This window comes from Musa acuminata, chromosome BXJ3-6 (genome assembly GCF_036884655.1).
Source record: "Musa acuminata AAA Group cultivar baxijiao chromosome BXJ3-6, Cavendish_Baxijiao_AAA, whole genome shotgun sequence".
Taxonomy (NCBI): domain Eukaryota; kingdom Viridiplantae; phylum Streptophyta; class Magnoliopsida; order Zingiberales; family Musaceae; genus Musa; species Musa acuminata.
The window spans coordinates 3,200,155-3,221,900 of NC_088354.1; the positions used below are offsets into that span (position 1 = coordinate 3,200,155).

A 21,746-nucleotide genomic window follows, 5' to 3' on the forward strand; every position below is an offset into this window, starting at 1 on the left:
AATCTTCTCCATCTCCGAAAGCCCCGGGCCGTTGTCATCTCCGGCGGCGACGAAGGACCAGAGTGCCACTTCGCCAAGACCACTTCTTCTCCGACGTCAGGCTGCGCCAGGGACGCCGCTCCCGACGACGCCCTCCGTCCAGGTACGCACGTGATCCACTCTGTCCCAGTCGAACCGGATCGGGACATGGATCGTGGTTCCGATCTGACTGATCCAACTATTCGATTGGCAGTCAGATCGGAGACGAATAGACGATCCGATCCGAATCCACTCCGTTTATATCCCTGCAAGTGGATCTATCATCCACTCGCCTTTGCTGGCCACCGGCTGCGCAGATCCAGGAAGGGCAGGAGAACGAGCGCGGCGTCGGGGATCGTAGGCGATGCAGTTCTTCAGCGGCTCGTCGGCGGCGGAGATCAGCCCCTCCCCTGCGGCGCCGCCCGGTACGGCGACGGGGCTCGCCGGGAACAACGCCCACATGCTCTACATCTTCAACCGGGGTGGCGTCTGCCTCCTCTACCGCGAGTGGCACCGCCCTCTGCGCACGCTCGACGCCAACCAGGACCAGAAGCTCATGTTCGGCCTCCTCTTCTCCCTGCGCTCCTTCACCGCCAAGATGGATCCCACCAGGTACGTGCCTAATTTCGGCCCCCTTTGATATCCTGTGCTCGAGCGGAGCAGTGAATCACTTACTTTTGGCAGCGTGGATAAAGGCAATCTCGGGGTGCCGCTGTTACCGGGCCAAGGTTGCTCCTTTTATAGTTTTAGGACCAATACCTATAAACTGAGTTTCATGGAAAGCCCGTCTGGGATAAAGGTTAGTTGAATTCTTCCTTTGTCTTTCCTTATTTTGGATATTTAGACTTGTAGGCATTGTTTGTATTTGTGTTTGAATTGTTCCTAATTTTGGTTGATTTCATGTAAGATTTAGAGAATCTCATATTAGATTTTAAGCGGACTGGTCCTTAGCTCAACTGAATCAAACTAGCAGATATTTTAGTTGGTTTCTTACTCTTTTTGTGTCTGAGTCATTCTTTATATTATTCCTCGTGTGATTCTTTCTAATGATGTTAGAACCTTGTTTAGAGCATAATTGATGGGCATGAATACTATTTTAGGTGTAGATTGAAGGAGATTAACTAATTACAATTCGTAGTTCAGAATCCTATTTTATTTTTGGAATTTCTTTTAAGTAGGATTGTTTGCAACTGCAAGTTTCTAGTTAAAGAGGGTTATTAAGTGGCTTAATACGTTTTAGTTTTACTTCAACACACGAATTGATGTTTTTGTTACCCATGCATAAATTTTGTGCTATCTAATTATTATTTCTTCCCATTAGCAACCGAACATCCTGAGTGTATTTGAGTGGTTCACACGATGTTGAGATTTCATCATCTTGTGTTGGAGTAAGACCTATTTCTCACAAGTCTAACAAACAATAGTGATTTGTAACTAACCAACCTCAACTAAGTTCTAAAGATTTCCTCATTTAAACCAAGCTTTTGGTTGACTTGTTTTTAAAAGAGTAATAGCATTCAAATGCTACCACTAAGAGGCTTTTGGGGAATTGTTGAAGCAATAGAGCATTACTACTTTCCACATTCCCACGCATCTATAAAATGGTGTAATTGTTGGTCAAGATTGCCCCATTGAGTATCTTGAACTTAGGAACAAAAGCAACTCTTTGGTTGAGTTACAAATTTGAATGGTGGGTATATGGGCAATTCATTTTTCCTAGTAATCCAAGAATCAATCCCTGTTTATTTTAGTTGGCTGATTGCTAGTTCTTAATGTCCCCTTGGTTCATAATTTATTGTTTGTTAGTTGCAACATTACTAAAGTTGATATGGACAAAAATGGCAATGTGACACGTCATCCCCCTGACCAACGCACTGCCCGAGGCTCGCCATACCCTGCAGCAGCTCGGCCTCCCACGCAACCAAAGGTACAGTCCTGCCCTGCAGACAGCTACATCAGGTAACATCAAACCTCCTCTATAAATACCCCCGAGCCCTTGGCAAAGGGGGGGATCAGACACTCAACAGACGGAGGTTTCTCCTCCTCCTAAACCCCCTCCACATCTTTCTCTAACTTGATCGTCGGAGGGGTCGGGTCGAGCACCCCGGCCCGACCTGTGTGCAGGTGCGAGACGGTGTCGCCTCTTCCTGGCGCTGTGGCGGAGCTTCTTCCCGACCGGGACGACCCGACCTCCCGACCCGAACCACCGAGCTCGGCTGCTGGGAGACCCCGAGGAGCGCCCCCAGAAAGATCCCCGTCATCCGGACCCGAACCAAGCCGCGACGGCCCCCGATGCCACGGCTAAAAAAGTTACTTACACTAACATAATGGCGCTAGAAGGAGGGCCGGAATGACGGTACGTTAGCCATCTCCTTGGTTGCCCCACTGCGGCCGACCTGCACCAGCAGCAGCAACTTCTGGCGCTGGTCTCGGCTTCTCGGTCCTCGGACCTCGGTCTTCTCGGTCCTCGGACCTCGGTCTTCTCGGACCTCGGCTTCTCGGCTTCTCGGCTTCTCGGTCCTCGGACCTCGGCTTCTCGGCTTCTCGGTCCTCGGACCTCGGCGTCTCGGTCTTCTCGGTCCTCGGACCTCGGCGTCTCGGTCTTCTCGGTCCTCGGACCTCGGCAATCGGTCCTCGGACCTCCGCGCCTCGCCCGCTCGGTCCCACGCGCGCGGCCAGCCTGCCCGCGCCGAGCGCAACAGCCCGCTCGGTCCCACGCGAGCGGCCGACCCGCCCGCGTCCCACGCGCGCGGCCAGCCTGCCCGCGCCGAGCGCAACAGCCCGTTCGGTCCCACGCGCGCGGGCGACCCGCCCGCGTCCCACGCGCGCGGCCAGCCCGCCCGCGCCGAGCGCAACAGCCCGCTCGGTCCCACGCGAGCGGCCGACCCGCCCGCGTCCCACGCGCGCGGCCAGCCCGCCCGCGTCCCACGCGCGCGACCGACCCGCCCGCGTCCCACGCGCGCGACCGACCCGCCCGCGCCAAGCGCTTCGACCCCGGCATGCACATCAAGATGGGCACCGCGCGGGTCGTGGTGGCCTCCACGGCTGGCGCCGCTCGGTCCTTCCTCAAGGCGCGCGACCTCCAGTTCGCCAACCATCAGCAGGAAGGACGTCACCCTCGACGGCTAGAACTTCGTGTTCTCCAACTACGGGCCCCGGTGGAAGCTCCTCCGCAGGTTCGCTAACCTCCACCTACTCGGCTTCCCGGTCCTCGGACCTCGGCTTTTCGGCTTCTCGGACCTCGGCGTCTCGGCTTCTCGGTCTCCTCGGCCTCATGCGCAGCGAGCAGCACGCTGCCTCGCTGCCTCGGCTTCTCGGCTCCTCAGTCCTTGGACCTCGGCAGTCGGCCCTCGGTCCTCGGACCTCGGCAGTTGTCCTCGACCTCACACGCAGCTCGCTGCCTCACTGCCTCGGCCACTTGGCCACGTGCGCACCAACACGCTGCAGCCCGCCTCAGCTGCTCGGCTAAGGCGTTGCCTGCTGCCTCGGCCACTCGGCCTCATGCGCAGCTAACACGCAGCTCGCTGCCTTGGCCACTCGGCCTCATGCGCAGCAAGCAGCACGCTCCCTCGCTGCCTCGGCCACTTGGCCTCATGCGCAGCTAACACGCAGCTCGCTGCCTTGGCCACTCGGCCTCATGCGCAGCAAGCAGCACGCTCCCTCGCTGCCTCGGCCACTCGGCCTCATGCACAGCCAGCACGCAGTTCCCTGCCTTGGCTCCTCGACCTCATGCGCAGCCAACACGCTGCCTCGGCCACTCGGCCTCATGCGCAGCAAGCAGCACGCTGCCTCGCTGCCTCGGCCACTCGGCCACGTGCGCAGCAACACGCTGCAGCCCGCCTCAGCTGCTCGGCTAAGGCGTTGCCTGCTGCCTCGGCCACTCGGCCTCGTGCGCAGCCAGCACGCAACCTTGCTGCCTCGGCCACTCGGCCTCATGCGCAGCTAACACGCAGCTCGCTGCCTTGGCCACTCGGCCTCATGCGCAGCAAGCAGCACGCTCCCTCGCTGCCTCGGCCACTCGGCCTCATGCACATCCAGCACGCATTTCGCTGCCTCGGCCCCTCGGCCTCATGCGCGGCCAACACGCTGCCTCGCTGCCTCGGCCACTCGGCCTCGCGCGCAGCCAGCACGCAGCCTCGCTGCCTCGGCCTCATGCGCAGCAAGCAGCACGCTCCCTCGCTGCCTCGGCCACTCGGCCTCATGCACAGCCAGCACGCAGTTCGCTGCCTTGGCTCCTCGACCTCATGCGCAGCCAACACGCTGCCTCGGCCACTCGGCCTCATGCGCAGCAAGCAGCACGCTGCCTCGCTGCCTCGGCCACTCGGCCACGTGCGCAGCAACACGCTGCAGCCCGCCTCAGCTGCTCGGCTAAGGCGTTGCCTGCTGCCTCGGCCACTCGGCCTCGTGCGCAGCCAGCACGCAACCTTGCTGCCTCGGCCACTCGGCCTCATGCGCAGCTAACACGCAGCTCGCTGCCTTGGCCACTCGGCCTCATGCGCAGCAAGCAGCACGCTCCCTCGCTGCCTCGGCCACTCGGCCTCATGCACATCCAGCACGCATTTCGCTGCCTCGGCCCCTCGGCCTCATGCGCGGCCAACACGCTGCCTCGCTGCCTCGGCCACTCGGCCTCGCGCGCAGCCAGCACGCAGCCTCGCTGCCTCGGCCTCATGCGCAGCCGGCGAGCAGCATCGCTGCCTCGGCCATTCGGCCACATGCGCAGCCAACACGCTGCCTCGCTGCCTCAGCCACTCGGCCTCATGCGCGGCCAACACGCTGCCTCGCTGCCTCGGCCACTCGGCCTCGCGCGCAGCCAGCACGCAGCCTCGCTGCCTCGGCCTCATGCGCAGCCGGCGAGCAGCATCGCTGCCTCGGCCATTCGGCCACATGCGCAGCCAACACGCTGCCTCGCTGCCTCAGCCACTCGGCCTCATGCGCAGCCAGCACGCAGCCTCGCTGCCTCGGCCACTCGGCCTCGTTCGCAGCCAGCAAACGGCCTCATGCAAACACGCTGCCTTGCTGCCTCGCTGCCTCGGCCACTCGGCCACATGCGCAGCCAACACGCTGCACGCTGCCTCGGCCACTCGGCCACATGCGCAGCCGGCAAGCAGCATCGCTGCCTCGGCCACTCGGCCACATGCGCAGCTGCCTCACTGCCTCGTCCACTCGGCCTCGTGCGTAGCCAGCACGCAACCTCACTGCCTCGGCCACATGCGCAGCCAACGTGCTGCACGCTGCCTCGGCCCCATGCGCGGTCTATCCGCCTACACCGAGCACCTAGGCCAATCACTACCGAGATCCACCTCGGCACGGCCCGACCGCCTGTCGTGTTCCTCGGCCGCGTGGTGCCCGAGGCCACGTCCTCGCGTCCTGCCCGCCTGATCGTGCTACTCGGTCGCATGACCCTCGCGACCACGCCTGCGCGGTCACCCCGCCTGCGTCGTGCTCCTTGGCCCCATGTTCCCGAGACAGACCAGTGCCGCCAGTACGCCCACGTCGTGCCCCTCGGCTCCATAAACCCCGAGACACGTCTGCACGGCCAGCCTGCCCGCGCCGAACTCCATGGCCCTATCAACCTGGTTCATGCCCCTCGGCCGCGGCTTGCCTGCGCCGAACCCCTCAGCTCCATGCTTGCCAAGCACACCACCTCGGTCGCAGCCTGCCAACACCGAGCACCTCGGCAACTCTCTGCCGAAATCCCATCTCAGCGCAACCTGCCCGCTTGAGCGGTGTCCCTCGGTCGCAGCCTGCCTGCACCGAGCACCTCGGCCAATTTCTGCCGAGACCCACCTCGGCGCGGCCCGACCGCCTGTCGTGTTCCTCGGCCGCGTGGTGCCCGAGGCCACGTCCTCGCGTCCTGCCCGCCTGATCGTGCTACTCGGCCGCATGGCCCTCGCGACCACGCCTGCGCGGTCTGCTCGCCTGCGTCGTGCTCCTCGGCAGCATGATGACCGAGACTACACCTGCGCGGCCTGCCCGTCTGCGTCGTGCTCCTCGCTTCCATCATACTCGAGACCACGCCTGCGCGGCCTGCCCGCCTGCGTCGTGCTCCTCGGCTCTTCGGCTTTACGCCACCCGAGACCACGCCCTGCGCGGCCTGCCCGCCTGCGTCGTGCTCCTCGGCTCTTCAGGCTTTACGCCACCCGAGACCACGCCTGCGCGGCCTGCCCGCCTGCGTCGTGCTCCTCGGCTCTTCGGCTTTACGCCACCCGAGACCACACCTGTGCGGCCTGCCCGCCTGCGTCGTGCTCCTCGGCTCTTCGGCTTTACGCCACCCGAGACCACGCCTGCGCGGCCTGCCCGCCTGCGTCGTGCTCCTCGGCTCTTCGGCTTTACGCCACCCGAGACCACGCCCTGCGCGGCCTGCCCGCCTGCGTCGTGCTCCTCGGCTCTTCAGGCTTTACGCCACCCGAGACCATGCCTGCGCGGCCTGCCCGCCTGCGTCGTGCTCCTCGGCTCTTCGGCTTTACGCCACCCGAGACCACGCCCTGCGCGGCCTGCCCGCCTGCGTCGTGCTCCTCGGCTCTTCAGGCTTTACGCCACCCGAGACCACGCCTGCGCGGCCTGCCCGCCTGCGTCGTGCTCCTCGGCTCTTCGGCTTTACGCCACCCGAGACCACACCTGCGCGGCCTGCCCGCCTGCGTCGTGCTCCTCGGCTCTTCGGCTTTACGCCACCCGAGACCACGCCTGCGCGGCCTGCCCGCCTGCGTCGTGCTCCTCGGCTCTTCGGCTTTACGCCACCCGAGACCACACCTGCGCGGCCTGCCCGCCTGCGTCGTGCTCCTCGGCTCTTCGGCTTTACGCCACCCGAGACCACGCCTGCGCGGCCTGCCCGCCTGCGTCGTGCTCCTCGGCTCTTCGGCTTTACGCCACCCAGCTCGCCTGCGCAGTGCTCCTCGGCCCTCATCGGCTCCATTTCTCCCGAGTACAACTCTGCTGGACTTCTTGACTGAATTACGCACCTCGGCCTCATGCTCCTCGAGACGCGCTCGCGCGACCGGCCCTTCTACGTCATGCCCCTCGGATCCGCATGAACAGCCTACCTAAAGTAAGAAGCCATGCATCGGACTCCTTGCATGCGAAAACCGACGCATAGCTCCTTTCGGGGGGGCATATGATATGGACAAAAATGGCAATGTGACACGTCATCCCCCTGACCAACGCACTGCCCGAGGCTCGCCATACCCTGCAGCAGCTCGGCCTCCCACGCAACCAAAGGTACAGTCCTGCCCTGCAGACAGCTACATCAGGTAACATCAAACCTCCTCTATAAATACCCCCGAGCCCTTGGCAAAGGGGGGGATCAGACACTCAACAGACGGAGGTTTCTCCTCCTCCTAAACCCCCTCCACATCTTTCTCTAACTTGATCGTCGGAGGGGTCGGGTCGAGCACCCCGGCCCGACCTGTGTGCAGGTGCGAGACGGTGTCGCCTCTTCCTGGCGCTGTGGCGGAGCTTCTTCCCGACCGGGACGACCCGACCTCCCGACCCGAACCACCGAGCTCGGCTGCTGGGAGACCCCGAGGAGCGCCCCCAGAAAGATCCCCGTCATCCGGACCCGAACCAAGCCGCGACGGCCCCCGATGCCACGGCTAAAAAAGTTACTTACACTAACAAAAGTGATGTTCTTGATTGTGTTTGTTCATGCCATCCATTTGCCACTTCATCTCAACTTGGAACCATGCATCCTATGTTAATAAGGCATCCAGAAACACATCAAGTGCACGCCTTTTGGTAAAACCCATGACACATCAGACATCATAGGTTGCCATATAGAACAACAGGAACAATAGAAAAGATGATGTAGACCGAGCTTGTGGTCTACTAATAGTAACTTTGTTATCCACATTAAGCCATGTGACCAAGCTTGCTTCATACAAGTTATTAGACCTGTTAGTGTAAGTAACTTTTTTAGCCGTGGCATCGGGGGCCGTCGCGGCTTGGTTCGGGTCCGGATGACGGGGATCTTTCTGGGGGCGCTCCTCGGGGTCTCCCAGCAGCCGAGCTCGGTGGTTCGGGTCGGGAGGTCGGGTCGTCCCGGTCGGGAAGAAGCTCCGCCACAGCGCCAGGAAGAGGCGACACCGTCTCGCACCTGCACACAGGTCGGGCCGGGGTGCTCGACCCGACCCCTCCGACGATCAAGTTAGAGAAAGATGTGGAGGGGGTTTAGGAGGAGGAGAAACCTCCGTCTGTTGAGTGTCTGATCCCCTCCTTTGCCAAGGGCTCGGGGGTATTTATAGAGGAGGTTTGATGTTACCTGATGTAGCTGTCTGCAGGGCAGGACTGTACCTTTGGTTGCGTGGGAGGCCGAGCTGCTGCAGGGTATGGCGAGCCTCGGGCAGTGCGTTGGTCAGGGGGATGACGTGTCACATTGCCATTTTTGTCCATATCATATGCCCCCCCGAAAGGAGCTATGCGTCGGTTTTCGCATGCAAGGAGTCCGATGCATGGCTTCTTACTTTAGGTAGGCTGTTCATGCGGATCCGAGGGGCATGACGTAGAAGGGCCGGTCGCGCGAGCGCGTCTCGAGGAGCATGAGGCCGAGGTGCGTAATTCAGTCAAGAAGTCCAGCAGAGTTGTACTCGGGAGAAATGGAGCCGATGAGGGCCGAGGAGCACTGCGCAGGCGAGCTGGGTGGCGTAAAGCCGAAGAGCCGAGGAGCACGACGCAGGCGGGCAGGCCGCGCAGGCGTGGTCTCGGGTGGCGTAAAGCCGAAGAGCCGAGGAGCACGACGCAGGCGGGCAGGCCGCGCAGGTGTGGTCTCGGGTGGCGTAAAGCCGAAGAGCCGAGGAGCACGACGCAGGCGGGCAGGCCGCGCAGGCGTGGTCTCGGGTGGCGTAAAGCCTGAAGAGCCGAGGAGCACGACGCAGGCGGGCAGGCCGCGCAGGGCGTGGTCTCGGGTGGCGTAAAGCCGAATAGCCGAGGAGCACGACGCAGGCGGGCAGGCCGCGCAGGCGTGGTCTCGGGTGGCGTAAAGCCGAAGAGCCGAGGAGCACGACGCAGGCGGGCAGGCCGCGCAGGTGTGGTCTCGGGTGGCGTAAAGCCGAAGAGCCGAGGAGCACGACGCAGGCGGGCAGGCCGCGCAGGCGTGGTCTCGGGTGGCGTAAAGCCGAAGAGCCGAGGAGCACGACGCAGGCGGGCAGGCCGCGCAGGTGTGGTCTCGGGTGGCGTAAAGCCGAAGAGCCGAGGAGCACGACGCAGGCGGGCAGGCCGCGCAGGCGTGGTCTCGGGTGGCGTAAAGCCTGAAGAGCCGAGGAGCACGACGCAGGCGGGCAGGCCGCGCAGGGCGTGGTCTCGGGTGGCGTAAAGCCGAAGAGCCGAGGAGCACGACGCAGGCGGGCAGGCCGCGCAGGCGTGGTCTCGGGTGGCGTAAAGCCTGAAGAGCCGAGGAGCACGACGCAGGCGGGCAGGCCGCGCAGGGCGTGGTCTCGGGTGGCGTAAAGCCGAAGAGCCGAGGAGCACGACGCAGGCGGGCAGGTCGCGCAGGTGTGGTCTCGGGTGGCGTAAAGCCGAAGAGCCGAGGAGCACGACGCAGGCGGGCAGGCCGCGCAGGCGTGGTCTCGGGTGGCGTAAAGCCTGAAGAGCCGAGGAGCACGACGCAGGCGGGCAGGCCGCGCAGGGCGTGGTCTCGGGTGGCGTAAAGCCGAAGAGCCGAGGAGCACGACGCAGGCGGGCAGGCCGCGCAGGCGTGGTCTCGGGTATGATGGAAGCGAGGAGCACGACGCAGACGGGCAGGCCGCGCAGGTGTAGTCTCGGTCATCATGCTGCCGAGGAGCACGACGCAGGCGAGCAGACCGCGCAGGCGTGGTCGCGAGGGCCATGCGGCCGAGTAGCACGATCAGGCGGGCAGGACGCGAGGACGTGGCCTCGGGCACCACGCGGCCGAGGAACACGACAGGCGGTCGGGCCGCGCCGAGGTGGGTCTCGGCAGAAATTGGCCGAGGTGCTCGGTGCAGGCAGGCTGCGACCGAGGGACACCGCTCAAGCGGGCAGGTTGCGCTGAGATGGGATTTCGGCAGAGAGTTGCCGAGGTGCTCGGTGTTGGCAGGCTGCGACCGAGGTGGTGTGCTTGGCAAGCATGGAGCTGAGGGGTTCGGCGCAGGCAAGCCGCGGCCGAGGGGCATGAACCAGGTTGATAGGGCCATGGAGTTCGGCGCGGGCAGGCTGGCCGTGCAGACGTGTCTCGGGGTTTATGGAGCCGAGGGGCACGACGTGGGCGTACTGGCGGCACTGGTCTGTCTCGGGAACATGGGGCCAAGGAGCACGACGCAGGCGGGGTGACCGCGCAGGCGTGGTCGCGAGGGTCATGCGACCGAGTAGCACGATCAGGCGGGCAGGACGCGAGGACGTGGCCTCGGGCACCACGCGGCCGAGGAACACGACAGGCGGTCGGGCCGTGCCGAGGTGGATCTCGGTAGTGATTGGCCTAGGTGCTCGGTGTAGGCGGATAGACCGCGCATGGGGCCGAGGCAGCGTGCAGCACGTTGGCTGCGCATGTGGCCGAGGCAGTGAGGTTGCGTGCTGGCTACGCACGAGGCCGAGTGGACGAGGCAGTGAGGCAGCTGCGCATGTGGCCGAGTGGCCGAGGCAGCGATGCTGCTTGCCGGCTGCGCATGTGGCCGAGTGGCCGAGGCAGCGTGCAGCGTGTTGGCTGCGCATGTGGCCGAGTGGCCGAGGCAGCGAGGCAGCAAGGCAGCGTGTTTGCATGAGGCCGTTTGCTGGCTGCGAACGAGGCCGAGTGGCCGAGGCAGCGAGGCTGCGTGCTGGCTGCGCATGAGGCCGAGTGGCTGAGGCAGCGAGGCAGCGTGTTGGCTGCGCATGTGGCCGAATGGCCGAGGCAGCGATGCTGCTCGCCGGCTGCGCATGAGGCCGAGGCAGCGAGGCTGCGTGCTGGCTGCGCGCGAGGCCGAGTGGCCGAGGCAGCGAGGCAGCGTGTTGGCCGCGCATGAGGCCGAGTGGCTGAGGCAGCGAGGCAGCGTGTTGGCTGCGCATGTGGCCGAATGGCCGAGGCAGCGATGCTGCTCGCCGGCTGCGCATGAGGCCGAGGCAGCGAGGCTGCGTGCTGGCTGCGCGCGAGGCCGAGTGGCCGAGGCAGCGAGGCAGCGTGTTGGCCGCGCATGAGGCCGAGGGGCCGAGGCAGCGAAATGCGTGCTGGATGTGCATGAGGCCGAGTGGCCGAGGCAGCGAGGGAGCGTGCTGCTTGCTGCGCATGAGGCCGAGTGGCCAAGGCAGCGAGCTGCGTGTTAGCTGCGCATGAGGCCGAGTGGCCGAGGCAGCAAGGTTGCGTGCTGGCTGCGCACGAGGCCGAGTGGCCGAGGCAGCAGGCAACGCCTTAGCCGAGCAGCTGAGGCGGGCTGCAGCGTGTTGCTGCGCACGTGGCCGAGTGGCCGAGGCAGCGAGGCAGCGTGCTGCTTGCTGCGCATGAGGCCGAGTGGCCGAGGCAGCGTGTTGGCTGCGCATGAGGTCGAGGAGCCAAGGCAGCGAACTGCGTGCTGGCTGTGCATGAGGCCGAGTGGCCGAGGCAGCGAGGGAGCGTGCTGCTTGCTGCGCATGAGGCCGAGGCAGCGAGGCTGCGTGCTGGCTGCGCGCGAGGCCGAGTGGCCGAGGCAGCGAGGCAGCGTGTTGGCCGCGCATGAGGCCGAGGGGCCGAGGCAGCGAAATGCGTGCTGGATGTGCATGAGGCCGAGTGGCCGAGGCAGCGAGGGAGCGTGCTGCTTGCTGCGCATGAGGCCGAGTGGCCAAGGCAGCGAGCTGCGTGTTAGCTGCGCATGAGGCCGAGTGGCCGAGGCAGCAAGGTTGCGTGCTGGCTGCGCACGAGGCCGAGTGGCCGAGGCAGCAGGCAACGCCTTAGCCGAGCAGCTGAGGCGGGCTGCAGCGTGTTGCTGCGCACGTGGCCGAGTGGCCGAGGCAGCGAGGCAGCGTGCTGCTTGCTGCGCATGAGGCCGAGTGGCCGAGGCAGCGTGTTGGCTGCGCATGAGGTCGAGGAGCCAAGGCAGGGAACTGCGTGCTGGCTGTGCATGAGGCCGAGTGGCCGAGGCAGCGAGGGAGCGTGCTGCTTGCTGCGCATGAGGCCGAGTGGCCAAGGCAGCGAGCTGCGTGTTAGCTGCGCATGAGGCCAAGTGGCCGAGGCAGCGAGGGAGCGTGCTGCTTGCTGCGCATGAGGCCGAGTGGCCAAGGCAGCGAGCTGCGTGTTAGCTGCGCATGAGGCCGAGTGGCCGAGGCAGCAGGCAACGCCTTAGCCGAGCAGCTGAGGCGGGCTGCAGCGTGTTGGTGCGCACGTGGCCAAGTGGCCGAGGCAGTGAGGCAGCGAGCTGCGTGTGAGGTCGAGGACAACTGCCGAGGTCCGAGGACCGAGGGCCGACTGCCGAGGTCCAAGGACTGAGGAGCCGAGAAGCCGAGGCAGCGAGGCAGCGTGCTGCTCGCTGCGCATGAGGCCGAGGAGACCGAGAAGCCGAGACGCCGAGGTCCGAGAAGCCGAAAAGCCGAGGTCCGAGGACCGGGAAGCCGAGTAGGTGGAGGTTAGCGAACCTGCGGAGGAGCTTCCACCGGGGCCCGTAGTTGGAGAACACGAAGTTCTAGCCGTCGAGGGTGACGTCCTTCCTGCTGATGGTTGGCGAACTGGAGGTCGCGCGCCTTGAGGAAGGACCGAGCGGCGCCAGCCGTGGAGGCCACCACGACCCGCGCGGTGCCCATCTTGATGTGCATGCCGGGGTCGAAGCGCTTGGCGCGGGCGGGTCGGTCGCGCGCGTGGGACGCGGGCGGGTCGGTCGCGCGCGTGGGACGCGGGCGGGCTGGCCGCGCGCGTGGGACGCGGGCGGGTCGGCCGCTCGCGTGGGACCGAGCGGGCTGTTGCGCTCGGCGCGGGCGGGCTGGCCGCGCGCGTGGGACGCGGGCGGGTCGCCCGCGCGCGTGGGACCGAACGGGCTGTTGCGCTCGGCGCGGGCAGGCTGGCCGCGCGCGTGGGACGCGGGCGGGTCGGCCGCTCGCGTGGGACCGAGCGGGCTGTTGCGCTCGGCGCGGGCAGGCTGGCCGCGCGCGTGGGACCGAGCGGGCGAGGCGCGGAGGTCCGAGGACCGATTGCCGAGGTCCGAGGACCGAGAAGACCGAGACGCCGAGGTCCGAGGACCGAGAAGACCGAGACGCCGAGGTCCGAGGACCGAGAAGCCGAGAAGCCGAGGTCCGAGGACCGAGAAGCCGAGAAGCCGAGAAGCCGAGGTCCGAGAAGACCGAGGTCCGAGAAGACCGAGGTCCGAGGACCGAGAAGACCGAGGTCCGAGGACCGAGAAGCCGAGACCAGCGCCAGAAGTCGCTGCTGCTGGTGCAGGTCGGCCGCAGTGGGGCAACCAAGGAGATGGCTAACGTACCGTCATTCCGGCCCCTCCTTCTAGCGCCATTATGTTAGTGTAAGTAACTTTTTTAGCCGTGGCATCGGGGGCCGTCGCGGCTTGGTTCGGGTCCGGATGACGGGGATCTTTCTGGGGGCGCTCCTCGGGGTCTCCCAGCAGCCGAGCTCGGTGGTTCGGGTCGGGAGGTCGGGTCGTCCCGGTCGGGAAGAAGCTCCGCCACAGCGCCAGGAAGAGGCGACACCGTCTCGCACCTGCACACAGGTCGGGCCGGGGTGCTCGACCCGACCCCTCCGACGATCAAGTTAGAGAAAGATGTGGAGGGGGTTTAGGAGGAGGAGAAACCTCCGTCTGTTGAGTGTCTGATCCCCTCCTTTGCCAAGGGCTCGGGGGTATTTATAGAGGAGGTTTGATGTTACCTGATGTAGCTGTCTGCAGGGCAGGACTGTACCTTTGGTTGCGTGGGAGGCCGAGCTGCTGCAGGGTATGGCGAGCCTTGGGCAGTGCGTTGGTCAGGGGGATGACTTGTCACATTGCCATTTTTGTCCATATCAAGACCAATAGGTTACTTAGGTTTAGTATGGACAGAATTTTAAAATGATTTTACATTTTTAAGAAATTTGGTTTGGAACAAAGAAATTCACCATATAAATTGTGGTCAATCACCAAGCACAACTCTTCTATCTGGCTGTTGGTTTTTTCTGTTTTTGAACTTTTTTCTTCAAACAATCTTCACAAGCAATGGAAGTACTTATTTGGTGATGCTTCATTCTTATTGAATTGAGCTTGAATTTTCCTTTTGCATGAATTTGCTGCCTTGTACTTAATTTGCAAATCTCTTGCTGCATACATATGATTATGCCGAAAATGAATGGGCAGAATTACAAAATAAGATGGGTTTGTGGTTATCTTGGAAATTGTTCAGCTAAATACAAAGCAATGATAGTTAGGCTTGAAACTTTTTTTCCTTTTGCATGAGATAAGTTGGTATTCTACTAAATCAGTAACCAACGCTCAGAGTGGTAAAGTTGATCTACAACCTTCTAGCATCACTACTCCACATTATAACTCTTAGAAAAGCTGCTAGAGACTGAATTTAAATTAGGTTTGTTGTACCGCCTGAGTCGGTACGGGCGGTATGGACCGGTACAGTTGGCGACTGAGATGCTGATTGCCCGAGTCCCTATCAGCACGCCCTAGCATATAGTGTGTCAGTATACCAGTATAGACCTGTAAGTACCAACCTGGCAAATCTTTGAAACGGGTCCAGTATCCAAAATGACAAACCTTGATTTAATATTTATTTTAAGGTGCCAAGCTAATTATTACAGTTTCATATTGAGAACATATTCAAACATGCTTTTAGCATGTGTAGATGTTAATGTCCATTTTCATGGAATTGGCTATTTAAAAATGTGGTTTAAGTTCTGGCTGAATGCCATCATCCTTTCATGGTTCCAACTCATTAAATCAACATACAGATTTCTTTTCCTTCTCTGAAAGTAATTGTGTTTATTTAGCTGTGTGAGGAACTGAATACCAAAACAAGTCAGAATCCACCATAGGTACGGTATTGATGCAGCCTCTAGATTAGTGTTGTTCGTCTAGGTACAGTAGAGCAAAAGTGTATGCTGGTCTTCAGTGTACTCATCATTTTGTTTAATAATGTAATCACTATTGTGTGCGTAGTAGGGACAACTGGTTTTGCATCATTATACTGGCTTCATCACCATCATTGTGCATATAGCAGAAACACTAGTTGTGCCTCTTTGTCCTGGCTTCATGAGTCATTGATCTATCTTAGACAGTGGATGGTGATCTATTATATGCTAAACTTTCTCTGAGGAACCATGATTGAACAGTCATGTTTAACTAGAGAAGTATTTTTCTTACTGGAAGATCATGACTGTACATTTTACTCTTTAAAGCTTCTTTTACTATAGCATCACCATTGAGGCAAACAACTAGCATTTACCTTTTTCTTTATGTAGCTTATATTAATCACACATCCAAAGACCAGCGACCATCGAGAGTCTCTGAAGCAAATATACAGCCTTTATGTGGAATATGTTGTAAAGAATCCTCTCTATGTTCCAGGGACTCCAATCAAGTATGACTCCTCCACTTGCATTATGAGACCACTACTTTTTCAATGTATAAATACCTGCAATATGTAGTTTCTGAAACTGGAAATGTCTCTTAATGGGGTTGGATCTGTTAAAATTAATATTAATGCATAATTACATGTTTTCATTTTTTTACCATCAAATTGCACAAATGTTTGATTTTACTTGATGCTAATGTATATTCCCTGAAATAGTTTCTTTATGTCCTAGAACATGCTCACTGCCTTTTTAATTGAGTGACACCTTCTGCGACATCAGCAAAAATTAATATTCATTCATGCACACCCATATTTCTGCACCTACCGTCAAGTGCAGGCTTGATTCCCCATTCCAGAGCTTTCCGCTTGAGTTAGGCTCAAGTTAATTCATATATGCTGATAGTAAAACTTTGGAAGGATGGTTGCTTTCTGCACAGAATTTAATTAATTAAGATATTTTTTAAAATTTATATAAGACCTTCTACTGAAAATAGTTCCTAAATCTGTTAATGACAGGGAAGGAAAATCCTATGTCTAAATCAAGTCTGGATGTGCAGTTATTAGCCTTTAATATGCACTGAATCATTAATGTTGAGAATTCTAAAATTACTTGTTTTCAAATTTGTATGGAAAGTGGCTAAGACCCTAAATGTGTATTGTCACAGACTTAGTTGGTTTTACCTAAGTCGTATGGTACCCTTATGTGTCCATCCACAAAGAGTCAACTCCCTTAGAACCTCTTATGGTCTCTTAAAGACCTGCAAGAGAGAAGTCGGGTTAGAGGAAGCGTTTCAATCGGGATCCTATAAGCAAATATTTCAGTAAATACTTGATAAACAATGCAATTTACAACATAAATTTCACAAGCTCTGAACGGTCATGCGACAAAAAGTCCAAAATTATCGACCGTAACCAAAAGTCCTCACAAGTGCCCCCTTAACACTGTTGCAGAACAAAACAACGAACTAACCCTAGACACTATTCTAAAAGCTCATCCAACCATGTGCCATCAGGTAGCTCCAAGGTGTTGCCTTAGTTGACACTTCGCACCACTCTGTGGAGCTAGAAAACCCCAAAATGACTATTTGGATATCTTATTTTTGAACAATTTTGCCTCTGCATGATAACTGCACACAACATGTGTTTATAGAACTAAAACTACCATAAAAGCCAACTAAAATGGGGTTGTCAAGTTTACTACAAACCCTCTTCATGTTGTGTAAAGCATGAACAAAATTGAAAGACCACAGACATATATAAACATTACATCAAATACCCTTTGTACAGATTTCTCCATGACATTCTTCCTCACTTATTCATTCGACATCCTCATCAAAACCTTTATGGATGCTATATCTACTCACCTTTGTTGAATATTTAATCTTCTGCCCTAGTTACAATGTGCCTCTTGGCTCCCAACTGTTCTTTGTCGATGTTGAGTAGTCGAACTTTGGTCTGCCAATGCTGCTTCAACTTGCCAAGACTCTAACACTAATGTGGAGTCGGTCAAGTTGTGTTGATCTTTGTTGGTTCATGTGGATCCCTTAGTTAAAGAAAAATACATTTCTTATATGTTAGTCTCTCAAACGTCTCACGCTGCTTGAATTGGGTAGATGTCTACTGGAGCTTTAACGAGGATCGCCTCGCAGACTTTGAAGTTTTTTAGGTCTTTCCTCTATAAAAGTTGTCCATCGATTCCTCTTCTACTTAGTTGTTAGTTCCAAGTAAGTTCGCACCACTTTCGTTTTCGATTGGTATTTTGTTAAAAAATGAAATGGACAATCTACTCTCAATAGAACTGATCACCATTGGTGAGAGTTTGACAACTGTTGTCTTCTACTAATTTTCTTCAAACGGTCTTTGAACATATGCAGAGCTCCTCTATTGGATAAATAAGAGAACTAGGATACTCGGTTTCGCCCATTCTTTTAAGAATTAAGAAGACAAATGTTATTTGACTTCACCCGCCTCCTCGAGGGTTGTTCTTTATGAATCAAGCTAGTTCCTCTTTGCTCACACTTTTGAAGCACTCAAAGTGTTTGCATTCATTGCGTTGAGTTAGCTACTGCGATTCGCCTCCTTATTGCCATCAAACTTTTGGAATGCAAAAAAGTTTTTCCCGAAAAGAGTAAAATTTCACCCCGACTTGGAGCAAGTCTCCGATAATTTTGGTCGCTTCTGGGATTGTACCATCTTCTCGATCATTTTCGCCATCTACTCCTCGGAATAGAAAAGGTATAGCATCGTGTATTATCTACTCCATTCCTTGGTCAAGCACTTTTGTATCGACCCGAAGTCCCCCCACTTTCGACTATCTTCATGAGAAGCCCGTCGACACCGATCTTACGAAGTTCCCTAGCCTCTACCCTTCAGCCTTGTCTCGGTACTTGGAGTTTGCCTCTACGTTCTCCACCTCCTTAGTCCCCTTTCATGACTATGCACTCTCCCTGCATGAGAGCAAGGGATCAATGAATCCACGGAAGTCCCGCCTTTACAGTTCGATGGCACTACCATGCCCATGGCCCTACTTTCATTGCCTCACATTTGCGTCCCTTTCTTCACGATTGGTAGATCCGTCTCTACGGCACTTCCCTTTCTTTATGATTGGTATATTCGCCTCTACGGCACTACGACACTCCTCCGAGTCCACCTCCATCCTAACCGACGCTTGGTTTTAGGTAGCTAAGTCCCTTTGGATTCGTTATCACTTCTTCGTCCTTTTCGACCACCTGCTTCAACACCAATGTGTTCTCCGAGCAGTTCCCCTTGATTGATAGAAAGACAAACCGTAACTCTCATGCATGGCCTCCACCATCATGTTGTAGGTCTCATGCCGATCTATTCTTCTTTGCGTCCTCGGTAGTAATGTTCTCTCACTCGGTTTCTTCTCCCCGCGCAGGGAGAAGAGTGGGGAGAAGAAACCTCTTCTCCTCGGTTTCTTCTCCCTGCGTGGGGAGAAGAAACGAGGCAATGTCGCCTTAATGACGTCGTCCTTTTTTATTATTTCTTAACCTTTTTTATTTTATATATATACCAATTCTTATCCTCGGTTTCTTCTCCCCGCGTGGGGAGAAGAAACGAGGCGACGTCGCCTTTTTTATTATTTTTAACTTTTATTATTATTATTATTATTATTATTATTATATATATATATATATATATATATCGAGCGGTACGTCGAAGTATACCGCTTGGTACGCTCGTACCGTACCATATCAAGCTATGATCGAAACTCCGATACGGTACGAAATTACAATCCTTTGGTGAAAGATGTTATAAACTGGTACTTATACTAGGATGATCCTTGCCATTACCAACATGTGATTACATACAGTGATAACTTTAGCCAAAATTTAGTTCTTCCATCTGAAACACTAGTGTAGAGAATTCTAAAATTATTTGTTTACATATTTGTATGGTAAGTGACTCAGACCTCAAATGTGTACAACAAACAAATGGTGAAAGATGTTATAAGCTGATCCAGACCTCACTATGTTAACAATTATCTCTGTAGTTGTTCTTCTCCATCGCAAATGCGTGCGTCTACATGCTTTAGTGGAAATTTTCTCTCGACTTGCCTCCTAAAACTTAAGAATTCACTAGCCACAGTGTAATGCATAATTTTCAAGTTCATGTGCTGTTTCCTATTTCTGAACCATCGAAACATGTATGCTAATGTTGATACAGGCATTTACCATCATAATAACATGCAGGCCTGTTTAATATTGACATATGATTTCATGAGCTTTATCATCATTAGGTCAAATTGTACTAACCTCCTTTAAAATGCTAAATTTGTTCCATGAATCAGGCCTCTTTCTACATGATGCAATATACAGAACATGTTATGCAGGATCAATCTAAAATTTCTTTTTCTGTCTCATTGCAAACACTGATGCAACTGAGCACGAGACAAGCTATCAATTTCTCCTATTGTGTTGTCCAACAATATCATGCAGATAGGTAGATGCACCATAGATGGGTGCTCAGAGGCAATTATCAGTATCGTTGTGAATAAATACACTGAATTTATACTTTCAAAGTAAACTTTAACTTTCAGGCTTTCACATCTTCATTCAGGATCATTATTCTAGTTGTCAGAATCTCCTCTGACACGTTTCTATTTAAATATATGCAGCTTGTCGGTTTCTCTTTGTTAATATAGAATTATTCGATTTCTCAGAATGCACGCTGACAAGTTTCCATTTGAATATACACAGCTTGTTGGTTTCTCTTTGTTAACATAGACTTGGTTTCTCTTCAATTTTATAGGTCTGAACTCTTCGATACCAACCTGGAGCAGTATGTGAAAACATTGATCTAGCTTGCCGAGAAAATCTGGACACGGATCAGATATAAATTTGTGGAAAGACCAGGCAAGCTTTTTATGTTAACCCATCCATCTAAATTGAACTTTTATCCTTATTGTGTAAGGATAATGGTAACATACAAGTTTTGATGATCAAAGTTCCAAGGCATTGAGCATGACATCTGTAGATGTGTTCATGGCAATGTGTGATGGTCTCCTTTGAACAAAGCTTTCATTTGATCTGCAAATGAAAGTTTCATCTTATTTCACCTATCCCTTCATACCTTTGTGAAAGTCAAAATCCTACCTTTGGGTATCACATCCTACCCTTTTTTTTATTATTATGTAGAATATAACCATCTTTCCATAAACATTTATTTAGAGAAATTTAAAAGTCAAAAAATAATTTGATTCAAAGCGAAAATTTCAAATTTTTTTATTTCAGAACAGAATAGAATTTGATTCACTGGTTGTTTGAAGCTCTCCATTTGAGTTGATATCATCTGTGTTGTTCATTTTGGTCAGATTCCACTCGATGCATGTTTGATTGTCGACGGAATGACTCACCGAGCACAGGTAAAATGAGGCGGTTAAGTCACCACATTCCCCTCATTTACAATGTGCACAAAAGGGGTAACTACAGACAAAAGATGGGTTGTTGTGTTGTGAGCCTGCCCCCAGTTTGGCTGTTGACGTCCCAATTGACATGCGCTGGAATACCTTGACGATATGTTTTATCACCTAACATGGCACAGAGCATCTTTTATCACTTAACTTTCTTCTGTTTTTGGAAAAGTTTTACCACTTCTCCAAGTATTCAACTTGTTCTGTACTCAAGAAAGTTTCTAGTTTAGGTATACGTTTCAATTCCTTGTTCATATGACATCTTTCTAAGTTGGAACGTTATTAGCCTTTATAATGGGATCGATCCTTCCTTTATTGTCATCGACCCTATCATAGGTCACCCTACTCCCTTCCTTTGCTTATGAAGCAACGAAAGTGTAAGTAGCAACGACAACGATGCTTGAGCAGAGGTGAGAAGCATAATAAAGAAGGGTGGAGGTTCAGCTACGAGAAAGAATACACGTGGAGATGAGGAGCGCAATGGGAAAGAATGAACCTAAAAGCCCCGTTTAGGAGAAAAAACAAAAAAGATGAATTTTTTAACTTAATTTAAAGAAATAGTGAAAGACTTACTGTGTTAACAAAATCAACAAAGAATTTGTTTAACTTAGAAAGGAGAGAAGTATATATATATAACATTTATATTATTTCATATTTGCTTATTTAACATAGAAAAGACATTATACTCGTATGGTAAATTAATAATTATGAATTTTAAAATTTAAAAAATAAATAAAATATCCATCAATTACATTTCTAATCTTGCTCTGTATCATTATTATCTTAATGAAATTTGAAAGAGTTGATTTCAGATTCATTGAATTAGACGTCGGTCCTTATCGCTAGGTTTGGAAAATTTCATAATTTTATGAATGTTCAAAGGAAATATTTCGATGTAAATTACGTCGTCATGCTTCTATTTCACCATCATCCTCACATGCATCAAAATAGTACAAAATGCACTTCCCTCAAATGTGATATGATATGGTAACATAATTTGAAACTTCTGACCAACAGTGCACGTGTAGTGAGAGATACACCACATAAAACCAAAAGACATGTGATGACACGCATTCAAATATGAATTGATGACATGATTGAGTCCATCACTAATTATTGGTGTGTTTAATTTTAACCCACACTTATGCGTGGCGCTCCAGACCGGATGTGGCTCAACCAAACGGGTTCGGTCGGACCGGCCATGCGCCCGCGCCCGGTCCGAGGTAGAACTTTCAAGATCTTATTAGGAGTGGCCCACTGCTTTTGACACCTCGACAGAACAAACGGTCAGGATCAGCACCGGGATGGAGATCGTACGGCTGAGATTCCCTCACAGACCCGTCCTTCACCC

General features: G+C 55.0%; 1 protein-coding gene across 2 annotated transcripts; it reads left to right on the plus strand.

Moving 5' to 3' along the window:
- Window positions 1-20,710, plus strand: LOC135639939 (uncharacterized). Of its 2 annotated transcripts, XR_010497090.1 has the most exons (6): window positions 1-142; window positions 336-630; window positions 703-817; window positions 15,350-15,468; window positions 19,735-19,838; window positions 20,297-20,710. XR_010497090.1 is itself a non-coding variant. In XM_065153963.1 (5 exons), exons 2-5 carry the CDS (start codon window positions 383-385, stop codon window positions 19,784-19,786), a joined length of 534 nt encoding a protein of 177 aa, XP_065010035.1. In that variant the 5' UTR covers window positions 1-142; window positions 336-382; the 3' UTR covers window positions 19,787-19,952. The 2 variants fall into 2 exon arrangements, 1 of the variants encoding a protein (XP_065010035.1); XM_065153963.1 differs by lacking the exon at window positions 20,297-20,710 and having other exon boundaries at window positions 19,735-19,952.
- Window positions 20,711-21,746: the final 1,036 nt, after the last annotated feature.